This window comes from Xenopus tropicalis, chromosome 6 (assembly GCF_000004195.4).
Source record: "Xenopus tropicalis strain Nigerian chromosome 6, UCB_Xtro_10.0, whole genome shotgun sequence".
NCBI lineage: Eukaryota > Metazoa > Chordata > Amphibia > Anura > Pipidae > Xenopus > Xenopus tropicalis.
Window position 1 is genome coordinate 40,961,874 of NC_030682.2, and position 16,914 is coordinate 40,978,787.

Sequence of the window (16,914 nt, forward strand, 5' to 3'; positions counted from 1 at the left end):
GGAGGGAGGGGGATCGGGCCATACCATTTTTTTGGAGGGGGGGTCAGACCGTACCATTTTGTTATATAGTAAAAACCACTGTGCAAAGTTTGGGAACCCTGGTTTTAATAGTGTCTGAATGGCTGCAATTTAGATTTCCCCACTGAAAGTCAACGAGTGACATCTGATTGGCGGTTGGTGGCTCCACCCCGGTGTTATTTCTGTGAGAATGGCAGCAGGTTGAATTTCGGCCAAGTCAATTGGAAAAATCTGATTGGCTGTTCACAGCTCCGCCCACTTTTGGGCATCCAACAATCATCATATTTTCATTCACCCCCATGGCTATGTGATTCAAGTTTGGGGAGTGTGGCCTCAAAGCTGTAAGATTGGCAGCAGTTTCAGTTTCCTCATAAAAGTCAATGGGTGAAATTTGATTGGCTGTTGTTGGCCCCTCCCACTTTGGGGACATCCAAAAAATGTTGCTGTTTCATTCGGGGTGACCCCATGATTATGTTATTCAAGTTTGGGGGTGTAGCTTCAAAGCTGTAAAAGTGTCGCAGCAGTTTGAAAATCTTCCCTGTCAATGGGAAAATTGGGGGGTTCGGAGCAGCGCCACAAAAAGATGGGGGGCGGGATCGCTTAGTAAAGCACAAGCAACATGCTCCGCTATAGGGTGAAGAAGGGTTGAGAGTTTGGGTGTTGCACCCCTAAAACTGTAGGAGGAGTAGCGTTTAGAAAATGGGGGGCGCTAAGAAGAAGAAAAAGTGGAAGACTAAGAAGTCAAAGAACAGTAGATTGGGTTTTTCAACCCAACATAATTACCTACAAAATACCAGTTTTGTGATATTTTGATGCATCTTAACAGGTGGGAATATCACTCTGGTCTAAGATTTTTTTTCACTTAAGAAATTACAAAAACGTATATTAAAACAACAGTTAAAAATTATGTTCTGCGCAAGACCTTCTGAATAAACTCGTGTTGAAAAGGGGGTATACTGCACCTTTAAACATCTAGTGAAGCGGCATTCCCTTATTCTTCAATTTGCACAAGGGCATAGCGCTCATTAAGTACCATGAAACGTGTGCAGTTGCAGACTGGGGTACTTACTTACTGCAAGAAAACCCATGCCCTGAATTTCACATTATGAGGTTGGCAAAACCTTGGATTTTTCTGGGGTTCTATACCCCCTTGTTCAACATGAGCTTGATGAATAGGGCTTGTAATGAGCATGCTTTTTGCCTATTATTTTAATTACAATAAATGTATGTTGTGCATAGGAGGATCAGGAAATAACAGAGCAGCTCCGTATCTAGAAGCCTTATGGCCGTGACAGACAGGGAGATTAGTCACCGTGCAACAAATCCCCCATTAGTCGCGGGCGACTAATCTCCCCGAAATGCCACTGAAATAGCCAAAATGTCCTCTCAAACTTGGGCAAATCACCATGCCACGTAAGCCATCCCACCAGCGATTTACATTCTAGCCAGTGGGATAGCCAGTGTCGCTGCGCGACAAATCTCCCCGTCTGTCACAGCCCTAAAAAGACTACAGCTAGGGTTTGTTTATGCAAGGTTTTTATCACTATTTGAACAAATTACCTTGCCTATTAAGGGAGAGTAACTTCAGTGAAAAACAAAACAATTTTCCATTAGTGGAAAAAAATATGGATTTTTTTTTTTTTTTTTTTTAAATAGGCAGAATAAATTATTACCCCATGGTCTATTTACTGTGCTGTACAGCTGGCATATATTGGCCTGGCCTTACAGACAAGCAATGTCAACAAACACTGCATAAGTGTTTATCCATGCAGACAAACATGGACACAATTTACTTTCACTCTGTAAAAACCAATACTGACAATAATTTTAGAAAATAATGTTTTTCCTTACCTTTACGATTTTTGCTTTCATGCTGACTTTTCCTTTGAAAGTTTCCTCTGTTTGTGTGTGCTCTGTTATAATACACTTCTGTGTGGTCACAATCTTTTCTTTCAAAATGCACAGCACATCATTTTTATTCTCCTGCAGTTGTTTTATAAAAGGATGGTGCAAATTTATCCGTCTTTAAATAAAGAGAACAAATGGCACAGTAGGTAAGACTAGGTAAGTGCTGGGTAGAAGACAAACAGCATACATAAATATATATTTCAGGATCAAACACAGCTGCTAGGGGGGCAATTAATTTACACACGATACAACACCATCAGGTGACTATTACAAATATACTCTGCCTTTTAAGTGCATTTTTAAAGCAATTGAATTCTGTAATGTTACACAGAAAGGTCAATGCAAACCAAACTTTGGGAAATTACGTTCGCCATCTACTGGCTAAAAACCTGTACTACAACAAATACGGAAAGCTACACCATAAAAAATACCACAAATTATAAATTTTCTATTTAAAGTCACTGTAGCAAAGCAAATCAACTATGATTTTCAATATAGAAAATATGTTCTGCAAAACAATCACTGAGAAGATTTTGTGAACAAATATCTTACAGATAAATCTATGTAGTGTGTAGGCAGAACCTCTTCTTAGTGGGTTGCTTTTTTTTTTTGTTTGTTTTTCTTTTTTCTGCTGATTTGCAATGGCACTGGGTAAAAAGGGGCACATTTAAACATTACTAAGTGTAGCTGGGTAGCTCAAGAGCATTACATATTTAAACAAGGATTTTTTGTTTAATTAGGGCTCCATTCTACTTGACTAGCGGAGTGTCAGCCTTAAGAGAAAAGGCTGATCTGCTTCCAACTGTCCCATCTACAATATGTAGGACTGATTTCAGGACAAAAGTGCCAGTGGTTGTCAAGGTGCCAGATTGTGTGAGGATATGGACACAGGGCAGGAATTACACACCCAACTCCTTTAGGGAATTAAACTCTTTATTGTAGCTTCAACCAGGTCACTGGAATATGTGGGTACAGTGTTGGTGGTTTACAGCTGGGTAGTCTCTTTGATCTTCCCTATGTATAAAAAAGACTAACAATCTGTAATCTTGGCCACCTTTGTAAGCCAGAAAGGAAACAGCCCCTGTCCTAAATATTAACCCTTTAAGTGCCAGCAGAATTTCACATTTTGGTTCCCCTCAGTGCCAGACGTTTTGTAAACATTCTGTGCTTTTGTGTATTTCCACTTGTGGAACAAGATTTAGAGCTGGAAATACAAAAAAAAAAAAAGAAAAATCGATATTTTTCATGATATAGGGATTTATACCAGAAATGGACAAAAATTCAACTGATTTGGAAAGCCTCATGTCTCCCGAATGTGCCAATACCTGATATGTATAGTTTTATGGAGATTTCTCACTTCTATAGATCAAAAACTCCCAGCAGTAAATTACCAAATTTTCAAAGCATTACAGCAGAATACGGCATACTTTAGATTCCAAAGCCAAAAATCCTGGAACATTAGGTTTGCCCCAGGAAATCATACATTTTTGAAAAGTACACATTCTGACAAATCCGAAATGGGTAACTATGTCTTCCAACTCCTAAACGGCAATGCCTTACTAAATTTAGCAATTTCTATAAATAATTATGAAAATTCAAAAAAATCGCCTCAAATCTTCCACTTTCATGCATCATATCTCCCACATAACATTAGGTACCAAGAAAATAAGAGCAAATAAGTTTTACAGACAAAGTCAAGCCAACAACAACTATGCATAACTCAAAATGCAATAAAATGGCTAAAAATGCAATAAAATACCTAAAAATGCACCAAAATCACAGAAAATCTAGTAAAAACACTGAAATAATACACAAAAGGTATTGCGCATGTGCGCAATACACTATCTGCAATGGCAATAAAACATTTTTTTCAGGCAAGAATAAAAATGATGTGATAAAAAAAAAATTACAAAATTACGTAAGTGTGTACACATGGCAAAATGTGTTTTGTGTGCAAGTGTGTGAGTGTGTGCAAGTAAGTGAGAGTGCTGTAAGTGCTGTAAATGTGTGAAACCCCCCCAACCCCCTCCAAAATGTATGTGTGTGTATGTAAGTGTGAGTATAAGTGTGTATTAGTGTATTATGTCTACGTCCTGTGGCACTTAGGTTCTTTTATACACAGGATGTAGATTCTACAACCTGTGGCACTTAAAGGGTTAAACAGCGTGACCAATGGGGTGCCATTTTTGGGAACAAGCCAAGTTTAGTCTGCTTGTAGGATTAAGACAGTACACAGCTTTTACAGGGGAACTTGGGGGTAACTATGTGTATTGTGTTACAGTGGGCCCTGGCTTTGTTTGCCCTTACAGTAGGAGGCAATTACATTGGAAGGACCAGAGAAAGCAAACTGGCTACACAACATTAAAACACTTAGATCAAAGGTTATCATACACATAGGTGCATATATAAATATGTAAAAGCTAAATTCTGCTAACCTTCTCTTCTTGTTCCATGCTCTGCTTTTCCTTACCTTGTATTTTCTTTTATTTCTCTGTCTTGCTTTTCCTCTACTATTGTCTTTTTTTCCCAGCATTTATGTACTGCTTACATTTTTACATATTGCTCTACCTTTTCCTGTTCTTCGGCTAGGTCTCTTCTTTTCATTGTATCTTCTATTTATTCTATCTTCGCCATTTTGTTTCTTTTCTTTCCATTCCTAATTCTTAATGATACTCCCAAACTTCCATTCCTCACTCTCCAAATACCCTTTTCTCTTCAGAATGCTACTCCTGCCTCTTGAGTCTTTTGGTGCCACTCTCCCTTTTTTCCTGTGCCCTTTTCACATTTGTTGACTGCACTGCACCTCAACACCTGCCCTGACCTTTCCCAGTGTGAGAGGATTGGAGTACAGGAGCTCATGCAGTCCGATCCTCCTACACACTGTATTGGGAAAAGTGTGCTCTCTTATGGAAAACTTTACTGACATTGTGACAGGGGGTTTTGATATAACTGCTGGTTATGTTGCAATTAATTTTACCAGAAGCAAAGGCAGGTTTAGCATGCATATTGACTTAATTTTGCTGAAATCAGTAAGGAGTCTGCTCCCACTAACCACCAGGGCATTCCAATAAAGATCTTTAAAAGGGGTATAAAAATTTAGGGGGGAGGGGGGGGTTCTGACACCTATGCATAACAGTATTTGCCCAAAGCAAACTTTCTGAGAATCTGAGATCCCTTCTTCAGGCTATTCATTTAAGAAAAGCACTCTGGTGTCATCATTGCCCTAAGCCATGAAAAAGTATATTGTAAAGAAACTAACAGCACCAAGACTAAACTAGCAATCTGTACATTCAATGGAACTAACCTGGCTCCATTAAGTGAAACCCACTACAATAGGATTTAGCAAAATGTGAGATTAGAACTCACCACAGGAAAATTCACCCACTTTCTACTCATTCCTATTTTTTCGAAGTGTATTTATTAAACTGTGAACTTTAATTTTCACACAATGATAAACTGGCTTTTAAAAATCCCATAGAAATGAATAGAAAGTGGGGGAATTCTTCTGCAGTGAACTCTAAACTAGCATTATGGTAAATGATAAATCTGCCCCTAAGACTTAGGACACCAAAGCAAACATTCACATGGTTTTTTTCCCTCTCTTTTTGGTGCTACTGAAGCTTGAAGACCTGATCATAATACATACTGTATTGTGAAGGAAAATATTATAGGCTGGAATACAGACAGATCACTTGACTGAAAGCAAACTGGTAACAAAGCTTTCTAACAAGTCAAGCTAACTGTAAAATGGCCAACAAAAACCTATATAAAGCATTTTTGTAATTTGTAGGTTTAATTATATAAATGTGTATGTTTCTGGCTTGCGTGGTTGAAGACTGAATCATTAAAAAAAATCCCAAATAAATGAAAGCGCAGTGAGCATTTGCTAAAAACATATGGCTGATGCCCACAGAATGTGAGCAGACTAATATTTATACTGGGCACATTTCCATAGCTGTAGTGTCCAAACAAGATTTCAGTTCAGCCTTATAAACAGTTTTCAACGTTCCAGAAAACAGTCATCTTCTCTTCATTAACATTAATCTATGATGAACAGAACAAATACAACCAATTTAACACAAAATTAGATGCATCTAAGCCAACTAAGCCTAAACCTATTTGAATCACTGGGGGTGTCTAACATTTTTGCACCCCCACCAGTGATTTAAACTTTAGTTCTCTTTTAAGATATATTTTCAGTATAATTACTTATTAACTACTAAGGGTTGCCATCTGGCTTGCATTTCACTGGCCTACAGTACAATAGGTGGTATTAATATTGAAATTTAAATTGGCAGTAAATTTAGACATTGCTGTTGTTACACCCCAGGCCAATACAGTTGTCCTCATCCCTCATCCCCAATCAGACAGTCCACACACAATCTGCTCCCAAACTCTTTATGTGACAGTTCCTGCACAAAAATGCACCCCTTTGGGCTGGTGGCAGGGCTGGATTAAAAATCTGACATAAATTTCAGAGTGCACCTCTGATGGGCACAAAGAAGCCCTGTCCTTTCTGCAGTAAGTACACGGTTCCATTTTGGCCTCCCCAGCCCACCACTTTTAAGATTCAGAGATGCCAAACGCTGAAGCATTATAGTCAGTGGTTAATACAGGTCTCAGTGCAGGGCAGGGCAAATAGTGCAGAATCCACATACTGGATTACCCATATCGTGTTGGAGAAACATACCATTATACAATAGTACAATATATATTTTATACATATACTAAAAATATACTAAAGGCTAAAAAAATGGCAATACCTGTCATGCACATCCTTCATGAGATGCTGCATATCAACTTCTTGTTTTCTTAGTGTGCCAAAAGATGACTGGCTTTCTACATATCCACATCCAGAGGCATTCATCTGTAGGGCTCCAACTTCTGCTCCAATATTGCCTTTTATAACATCGCCAAATGTCCCTTCATATTTAACAAATTCTGATTCCACGACAACTGAAGGGAAAATTTATATTTACAAATACAGAAAATATATATTTATAGAACACAGCATCTCTACCCCTCACCAAAAGGGGGTTTTGAAGAAAAAAACTACTAGGACCATGTCTTACAAGCCAGATTTCAATACTTCTGCTAATACAGGACATTTTATGGAGCCTTGTTAAGGTTAAATAAGCTCTGCTCTGTCTGTGAATCAGGCTCCTCATACATTCCTAACTTCCCAGCAGAGGTGCAATTAGCATTCACTTGCTAGGAAATAGGCTGCATATAGAGAAATAGGTATGAACTGGCAAACGCTGAATTACCTGTAGGGGGTTGTATGTGAATCGGTGAGGGATAGGGAAGGAGAATGAGCTTTGTGACCCAGTTTGGGGGTAGGCTTAAACAAGTGGAAAAAAGAAAGTGTTTTGTGGCAGGAGGGTGAAAGGTGAACATGCCTGTAACTGGAATAATGGCCTAAAACTTATTCTTGTGGTAGTCTCCATATTATAATCACTGACCTACAGATGTAAAGCCTTGACATCAATTTTTGCAAAAACGTAGGGCTATTACTAGCCATTACACCCTGGTTCCTGGATAGTTGCACTGGGAGAGAAAGGGACACTACAAGAAGAGTAACTTCTGAGAAATAAAATGAAATTACTGGCTTCCCAATTTTTATCATAATAGTAAAGACTTAGTAGCACACCTGAGCATGATGAAACTTGTGTATGGAATGTATTTTTAACCTTACAATATGCTACAGAGGCCAGACTGGTACTATTGCCAGCAGAGCTAGCCTCTCAGTAAGCAAAATACATATTCATGTCAGGTTTACCAGGCTCTTTAGAAAACAGCTTGTCCAATCTATTCATTCCTCTAATAACTTGCCTTATCAATTAATGATTTGGAGGGGAGTTATTGCTCAGCACAGCCGAACACATTCTGATAAACTGACATATCGATCTGTTTTGATAAATGTACCTAGTCATTAAACACTAGGTTTTTTAAACAGTAAGATTTAAGGGGAACTTCACTCGAACAAAGCTTAAGCTTTTTGAAAAGTAAACATAATTTCAAGAATCTTTGTAATAAACATCAATTAAAAATATGCAGCCTTTTCATGATTTTTAATATATTAATATGGTTTGGAACATTTACCTTAGCCTGACCCCTTGTTCTCCTGCTAAACTGGCTGACTACTTTGAGACTCAAATAAAATGTAACAGTAGTCGACTGTCCAGTCTTCCTTCAGCCTGCATTCTCCAAATCCCACAATTCCCTGCACACATGATGTCAATAAGGAAAGGAACAGCAAAGTGCATTGAATTGTGGGTTATGTAGTTCCAGTGTGATGTCTGTAAGCTGTGGAAAAGATGTTACAATTGTAACATCAGTGTTTAAGTCTCTCCTCCTCTGTTAGCATTTCAAATGATGCAGAAAGAGAAGAAAATGTTTTACAGCTGGATTTCAGCATATAAAAATATTTATTCATACTTTTTGAAGGTTCCCCTTTAAATCACACTGCAGTCCATTGCAGGTAAACTGAGCTAGCAGGGGGTTGAGTTGTGGACACTTTCTTTACTCTCTACTTGCTAACCCTAAAGGCTGGTCTGTTGGATAGATAGGGTAGCCAAAGCTTTTTAACCATTTGGCGCTCTGAACTCTGGTCTGCCTGCCTTCTATCCCAAAAAGTTTGGTGGATCCAGACTTTGTGGGACAGTACTGATTGAAAATTGATTAATACTGTAAAAGTATGTAGACTTAAAAGTTAAAAAAAAAAAAAAATATTCCTAAATAGTCCATTGCTACCCCTTCCAGCTGCAGTGATGTATAATAGTAAGGACAGTCAGCAGTGTAAAACTTCCTGGAAATTCTATTAGGGAACAGCTTCCCCAGCAACGCCCAACCTGTGAATCATCAGCTGCTTCTCAAACTACGACACAACTACAGCTGCTATCTGAACACTGGCCCCAAGAGCCTCATTTCACCTCAGACGTGTTGGCAGCTGATAGTATAATAGTTTATATTGCTCGTACAAAGGTCATCTGTAGCATGGCTTTATGGCTAGTTTAGTTCATTACCATTACCAGCATGTCTTCCATTTTCTGTACTGAATAAAAGTTTCATTTGGTTTTTCCACTGACCCTCACCTGGTTTTATTTCCTTGTCCTCGGTCATTATGTCGCTCAATGTGCACGAACATGATGAAAAGTGGTACTTTGGTTTTTGCCAGCACCAAAATCTCCTGGTTTTTGCCACCACACCGAGAAGATGTGCCTTATCAGAATCATTCAGGCTGTATACAGGTATTAGATCACCTCCAGCGTCAATATCTTTCAGGAAATTCTTTGTTGCTTTTGCAAACATTTTTATCCTAAACAAAAGGATGACAAAATAAAGTGGTTGATATTAGATTTCAACAGTCTAAGCTTATTTTTAGACAGGCTATTGGCCCAATTATGTATTCATTTGTTTTGGGATCAACACACGCATGGGTAGTAAGTTAAAAGCAGGAAACAGACTCCAAATAACAAATCAAAGAAATTTCACAAGAACACCTCTATGCTACGAAAAACATCTAGGCAGTTTAATTGGCACCTGATAAATGTGTCCCTTCTGTGCATGTGAATATTATAGGGACCTCAGATAGTAAGCTACACAGTGGCAGGGACTGATGTCAGTCATTCACCATATCTGTAAAGTGTTGTCAATGCATTGGCTCTATATGAATAAATGATAATAATAATAATACAATAATACCTCATATTATTATAAGTAATAAAAAAAAAATAATACATGACTTCCAGTAAGTTATATTCTCCTTTTCCTACTTACCAAAACTACAATAAACTGAAGTCGCTCACCTTAGGAAGCCAAGTCTACAAGTGCAGAAAAGGCCACAGAAGAGAAATGAGCTTTTGTGTTTTGGGTGCACCTTGCCAACACCCAGTTACGCCCTGACCATGTTCCTGGTCTTGCCCCAAGCTCTGCCCTACGCTGCCTGTTTCTCAGGTAATTCAGGTGTATTTTAGGCCTTTTTAATGGGGTTAACTTAAATTCAGGTGCAATTACAGAGAGCTGGTTAATGTAGGTGACAGGGTGGGTGGGGGACTTAGAGGGGTTGTTCACCTTCAATGCCCAAATCTTATTAAACCACCAACAATGCTCTCAGTGTATTAAAAAATAATTTTTCCATAAACAAATAAGTAAAAAGGCCACTGTAAAAGCTACTTTTTATACCCGTTAAGTCAGTCCTTCTTCTGTCTCTCTGATCAGTTTTCTGAAGGGATGGGAGTGGCCTATTTTGAACCTGATAAACTGAGAACTTCCTATATGCTTACATCATCACGCCCAGGCTTTGCCCTTACTTGTTTCCTATTGGACGAATTCATTGGTTGCTTGTGCACTCTAACCAGTTGCATAAATTAAAATGCCATTGGTTAATTTCTCCCTTGCAATGGCATAGGCAAACAGACTTAGCATAGCACAAATATAACATAGTGTTATGCACAGGATGCAGTGTCAGACTGACAGGAGACACAGCCAATAGGAGTTAAGTCTGCTGCCAGGACTATGCATGACATCATATAAAGAAGTAAAAAAGTGACTTTAGTGTTACTAGGGGTCACTGACCCCCCAGCACAGGGTCTGGGCAGAAGGCTCAGCAGAGGGATAATTCTGAGGTGAATAACTCTTCAGCTGCACTTATTTTGTTTACTATTTATATGGCAAAGATTGCTCCATTAATGTTATCAGTTAGATTTTGTGAATGTTGTACAAAGGTGAACAGCCCCTTTAAATCAGGGTGCCTCCCGAGAAATCCATGTAAGATGAAATTCCTTCAATTGCCGGCCTTTAAAGTCCTGGCAGTTGAGATTTGTTAAAGGCGAATCAAGCTTAACTAAAGCAGGCTAGAAATGATGAACATTATGGTTTAAGGTTCTGTACCAGCCCAAGGCAACCACAGAACTTTATAACAACAGATCTGTGCCTTTTAATATACCCCCAGTAGCTCCACAATTAGTCATTATTACAGATAATTACTAAATGGCAGCTCTAAAACGAGTGCAATTACCATAAGAATTTAATATTCAGCCCTGTAGCATTGGCTTATATGACAGATGAACCTCACTTTCTTCTTGAAAATTTGCAACAACCCTAAACTTGGCTTCACAACAGCTGCCCAGAGCACACTGAGCATGTGAGCGTCACTGACACTTTCATCAAAATCCAAGATGGGGAGCTCCTTTGATGACTGTAAAGGCCTGGATCATTAATGCTAAAGAGATGTTAAATAGATAAAATATGGCATTTCAAACCATGTTAAAGGACTTCAACCTGCTTGAAGAAGCTATGTATAATGTATACAAGAACAAGAGCTGTTGTATGGTGGCATTCACAAAGGGGCAACCAACAGACCATCACAGGACTGATCTGGAAAACACAGGGAACATTATACACGCTTGTATTCCTGCTGCAACACTTTTATTATTTAAATTTGGCTTCTGTAGGACTCTCCAACTTTTGCATGTGAATGTGCCCCATGGGAAGTCAGATGTGTGCAGCACTGCATGCTCAAACATGCACATAGCTAGAGTTCTGCCTTCTGCAATCAGATATGGTAAGGCTACCATTGGCTCCAACTCTGAGCAGACAGAAAATGAGCAAAGCCAAGGCCAGGCGAATACAAACTGCTAATATGTACTTGCATAGTGCTACTATTTATGGAATACAAATAGGTTTAACCCTGCACTATAGTCTATCACCTAGGTGCACTCGTATATGTTTAGTTATTCATGAGCGTATAAGAGACAAGAACACACCTGTAACAAGGCACACCAGCTTAGAACCATAAAATTCACATTTTAAAATTCTAAAATGTGAATTTTATGGTTCTAAGCTGGTGTGCCTTGTTACAGGTGTGTTCTTGTCTCTTATACACTATTTATGGAATACACAGCCCTGTACAGGAATAGTCGTGTAACACTCTGTTTGGGCTTTACTTTCCAATTATTAAGGGTTGTTTGCACACACACAGTTACAATTAACCCACCAGAGAATTGCGCTCATTATTCTACCAGATGCTCATTGCTAATTGGCTGCTCTGGGGAACTGCAAAGAGAAAATTCCTCTCATGTTAATAAGGATTTTATAGCTAGACCTGTTTTATCAGTTAATTTTCATGGCAAAATAAGGTCTTGTAATTCTTTATGATAAGCTTATGCTCATGGCACAAGTAGTGTTTCTCCAATTATGTATTTCGCCAGGCAGAGAGAAGGCAGCTGCAGTTATGTGTCACCTGCTGGTGACAGGGCAGATTTCGACCTGAAATGTCATTTGCAAGAGCGGTGAGCAGTTCCCATTCAAGGCTATGGGAAAGGTGCCCCATGAGCCAAATATGTAACACATTTTATTTGAAAATTTACCACAAAAACTGAAAGCTTAGCAAGTAGCACTGTTCCCTTACCTTCATAGCTATGGGGCAGCAAACTAAAACAGGCCTTACAATGCAACTGAAATGCAGAAATTGAGCACTGCGGGAACCCTGGAGACACTGATCGGCACCGAGTGCAACATTGCATTTTGATGCAATGACTTTTAATGAAAGTGGGGACAGCATCTGTGCTGCTGATGTACATGAGCCCTATAGTCTAATGGGCTACACACCTGCTTCATGGCAATACTACGGCAGAATTCATTGATTGCATGAAGAATAAAGCAGTATGGGGGTTATGTAATATAGGTGACATTAGCATTTACTGGTCAACTGCAAACAAACAAATCAAACATCTTTACTTCATATGGTTGATAGTACAGGTATGGGATCCATTATCTGTAACCCCATTATCCAGAAAGCTGAGAATTATGGAAAGGTCATCTTCTTTTTCATTATAATAATAAAACAGTACCTTGTAATTGATCACAGCTAAGATATAATTAATCCTTACTGGAGGCAAAAACAATCCTATGGGGTTTATTTAGTGTTAAAATGATTTCTTCATGGACAGAAGTATGGAAAGACCCCTTATCTGGAATACCATCATTTTGGATTCAGCAGAATGTCTACTTTTCAAAAATATGTGGTTTCCTAGGGTAAACTTACTGTTCATTGGCTTTGGTTAAGTATACTAATTTCTGATGTAAAGTTTTCACAATTTTGTACTGCTGAGACGTCTTTTTGGTCTATAGAAATTAGAAATCTCTGTAAAAACATACATATCTGGTATTAGCATGTTTAAAGGAACAGTAACACCAAAAATTAAAGTATATTATGTACTACTGACCTGCACTGGTAAAAGTTGATTGTTTGCTAAAGAAAACATACTATAGTTTATATAAATACCCTGCTGTGTAGCCATGGGGGCAGCCATTCAAACTGAAAGGAGAAATAGCACAGGTTATATAGCACATAACAGATAAGCTGTGTAGATTCCCATCGTATTCTACAGAGCTTATCTGTTATCTGCTATGTAACATGTGCCTTTTCTCCTTTTTAACAGGTTGAACACTTTACATTTTTTGGTGTTACTGTGGAGGACTTTTAAATCAGTTAAAATAAATTATCTTTCTGGTACCATGAACAATTTCCAGTTTAGAATTTTGAGTTCTTAATTTTGTTCCAAAGGTGGAAATACACGAAAAAAAAGTACACAGAAACAATGTAGTTTTCTGAAGCTAAAATGTAAGATGCCAGTCACTATTTATGGGCTGGGGGGCTGCTTGGGCCTCTCTGTACCTGGAATACCAGGGCACATTTTGAGCTTTAAACCCCTCCAGCTGCTCCCACAGGGCAATGCTTCTCAGACAGGCCATACAAACTATTGCTATTAAAGGACACTTTCCACGTTTTTTTACATAGTGCAAGTATCATCCTAAAGACCTTTCCAAAACAAAATTATTTCTAAAGTGGAACAAGCAACAATTACATAACACAATATCGAGATTATTTTGCCACTAGGGGGCGGGTTTTACTGATGAACGGACGCATCACTTTAGCCCACCAAACCATGCAGCATGGCAACTCCACCACATCAATAAATACTTGTATAAAAACAATACTCTCCGTGTGTAACGAACACATCCCCACATAACAGGCACAGTTAAATATATACAAATACACCATGCAGCGGAATATAATGCATTACACTTCATACAAGGGCGAGCAGGTTGACAAAACTCCCAGCATTCCCCGCCAGAAGCGCAGCTGGGTGGAGACGTTGCTCCGCGCCCCGCAGCTGGAGGGTTACACAGACACACAGCGCAGCCTTCAGTCTAAGCTCCACCCCCTCTCTGCCATTGCGCCTGTTACTTGTGCGGAAACAAGGAAGAGACCCGTTCAGACGAGACAATCCCAGTGACATCCCGCCCGAGCACCAACTCTACCAACTACTCAACCAACACAAACCCCAGCAGAAGCCTCTCCCCCATTGGCCCGAGCACTCACCTGATTCCAAATCCCGAGAACCAATGTGTCCGATGTACTCACTCAGTGGGGACAAGATCTCTCTCTGTCACCCCAGTCCCCTTTCTCTCCCCTTTACTTCGCTCTTTCGGTGATAGGAATCTCTCATTGGCTGGCAGCCATACGAAGCTAGCTTGTCATTGGATGTCAGAGCTGTCGATTAAAATAAATGATTAAAAAAAAAGCAGCGTTACAGAGTCGGTGTTTGAAGAGCCAGTTGGTATCGAGAGAGTGTGAATGGTGCGCCCAGGGATAAGGGAAGTGCGCAGAACACCAAATTAGCAATATCTCCCAGCATTTTGTGCTTGAGTTTCCTATAAGGGCTATCTAACTAGGCATATCTACATGGGCGTAAACAGTGAGACAGAAATATTGGTTGCTAGGGGGCCCTAAGTGAGTAACCCTGTCTTGGCTCTAATGTACTAAAGAGAAGGTGTTGTAAATAAACAAATAAGATGCTAGAGCTTTTCAAACTCAAAATAAAGGGTATAAACTTAGTATCAGTTGAGGTAGATATATATATGTGCTCAGATACAGTCACAGCAGAGCAATGTGACTCCCTTGTGTAGACACCTTTAGGTTACCAGCTAGTAGTCCAGGTCCCCTCCAGTGAAATGGCTCAGGGAGTAGAACACTAAGGGGCAGATTAATTAGCATCAAAATTCGCCCCACATCACCAGGCTTCGCTGTGTAAAATCTGTGTAATTTTTTTACGCATTTTTTCTTCCACCAGAATAAAACAATGGTGTAAAATCTGGCATTCAGAAGGCGAACTTCTCAATTTACAGATTTTTACATTTTTTTTTGACTAATTTCATTTTACACAGCATAATAAATAGGACCCTCAGCCTGAATCTGTTCAGCACTGCGGTCTCTTTATACATTAGGCCAGTGATGCCCAAGGGAGCGCTACCTCCAGCTATCAATCCTTTGGTGGAGTACAAGCTGCTCTTTCTAGCTATGCCTTTCTATCTTACGTTCCTACAACATAACTAGTCCTACATCTGACTAAACCTCGTTCACAGGGTTTTCCCTCTCAGGCAGGTCTCTTTAATGGGCCTTGTTGACACCAGGATCCCCAGAGGCATCTACCTATGTCAGAGGATGATGGCTTAAGAGGAAGAACCACCCCTTTCCAATCACTATTTCAAATTGTGACAGGAAGTGGTCACAGACTCTATGGACCAGTACAAAGACATCAAACCAAGGTAACCCTAGGTACAAAAGCTTTGCCTAGCAACTGGAGGATTGTCAGCTTGTAAGGGATTTACAGCCATAGGCACTGTTACCCTATGGGTTCCTACAAAATAACCACACACCAAAAACTGAGCTGCTGCCCCACTTGCCCTAGGTTTTCTATTAGGGCTGCCTATCTAGGGGTGTTCTGACTTACATGGGTGAAAACAGCAGGGAAGAAAGAAGTATTAGTCATTAGGAGCCCTTAAGTGTGTACCATTCATTTTACCTTGTTAGGATATGGGGGGCCAGTGGTGTTGTAAAGGACCCACAGGAAGGGAGGCATATGCAGCTCATTATCCCAAGGTTTTGGAGCCCTAAAGTTTTTGCTGGGGACACGGGAATTTAGTATTTTACCATTTTATTATTTAGTATTTTACCATTGTATATTACCATTGTGGGGGTCCCAGCAAATCTGGGCCAAGTTCAGGGGATGTTAGACTTTCATTTCCACAAGTCAGTGTAATAATTATGCTCTTAAGGGGAAACCCACATATCTTAAGTTTGCAGGGGTGTCGTAGGGTTATGGCAGGACCACAGCCCTACAGGTATGCCCCTGTTGGAGTAAATCCCAAGACTCCCAGGAGTGTGAGACAGCACAATGCTCTCAGTGCCCTTCCCTCAGGTAAGTACTGTAGTGAGAGGTTTCTCCCATCTGTTATGAGGGGGCCTGGAAAATGTACAACACTGCTGTCTGCGCCCCCAAGCTTACATTTAAAGTACAAGTCTGTGCAGTTGGTCAGTTTCTGAAAACCTGGGGCATACAGAGCCAACTCGATATCCTGCCTGGAAATTAGGGACAGCTGGTGATTCTGTGTTAAACCCCAGAATACATTTACAAATCGATTGCAGCACCTTAGGAAATATGACAATCTACATAGAAATCAGAACAAATTTTCATGGAAATAATTAACTCCTTTTGTAAAGTATAAGAAATAAGAACTTACCATGGACTTTTGGGTTTTTCGTTCATACAGGCCAGGAGATATTCAAGTGTAACTGAGCAGACAATGCAAAATAATCCTGAGAATGTCTCAGCAGTCATGTGAGTGGATTCTCAGTTCAACTGGGTGATGAAACATTGTTGAGATTACTCAGTAAATCCTCAGTTAGTTACTCAGTAAGTCCTAAGCCACCTGAGTTCCCTGATGAGTAATGACACAGTTGCCTTCTGAGATGGGACATTATTTCATATGATACACAAGTTCCCAAGAGTCATGTGACATGTTATACCTAAGAACCACTGTTTTATTTTTGGATTATTTCTATTATATTTATTACAAATATATAAATAAATAAAGAGAGATTTATATTTGGCTGTTTTCTCTGGCACTATCTCTTTCCAT

General features: G+C 39.5%; 1 protein-coding gene across 3 annotated transcripts in view; it reads right to left on the reverse strand.

Annotated features, from left to right (window-relative positions):
- The window catches only part of gsdme (gasdermin E), a 33,044-nt gene extending 16,422 nt beyond the window's left edge, over window positions 1-16,622 (reverse strand). Inside the window, exons 1-5 of one of the 3 annotated variants that reach the window (XM_012965576.3) lie at window positions 16,516-16,622; window positions 14,315-14,485; window positions 9,021-9,244; window positions 6,690-6,882; window positions 1,870-2,041 (exon numbers count right to left, since the gene is read on the reverse strand). In XM_012965576.3, coding sequence (XP_012821030.1) covers window positions 1,870-2,041; window positions 6,690-6,882; window positions 9,021-9,237 — 582 coding nt within the window. In that variant the 5' untranslated portion in view covers window positions 9,238-9,244; window positions 14,315-14,485; window positions 16,516-16,622. Of the gene's footprint in view, window positions 1-1,869; window positions 2,042-6,689; window positions 6,883-9,020; window positions 9,245-12,973; window positions 13,073-14,024; window positions 14,213-14,314; window positions 14,486-16,515 lie in introns of those variants that run through there. The other 2 variants (XM_002933399.5, XM_031904105.1) reach the window with 2 other exon arrangements.
- Window positions 16,623-16,914: the final 292 nt, after the last annotated feature.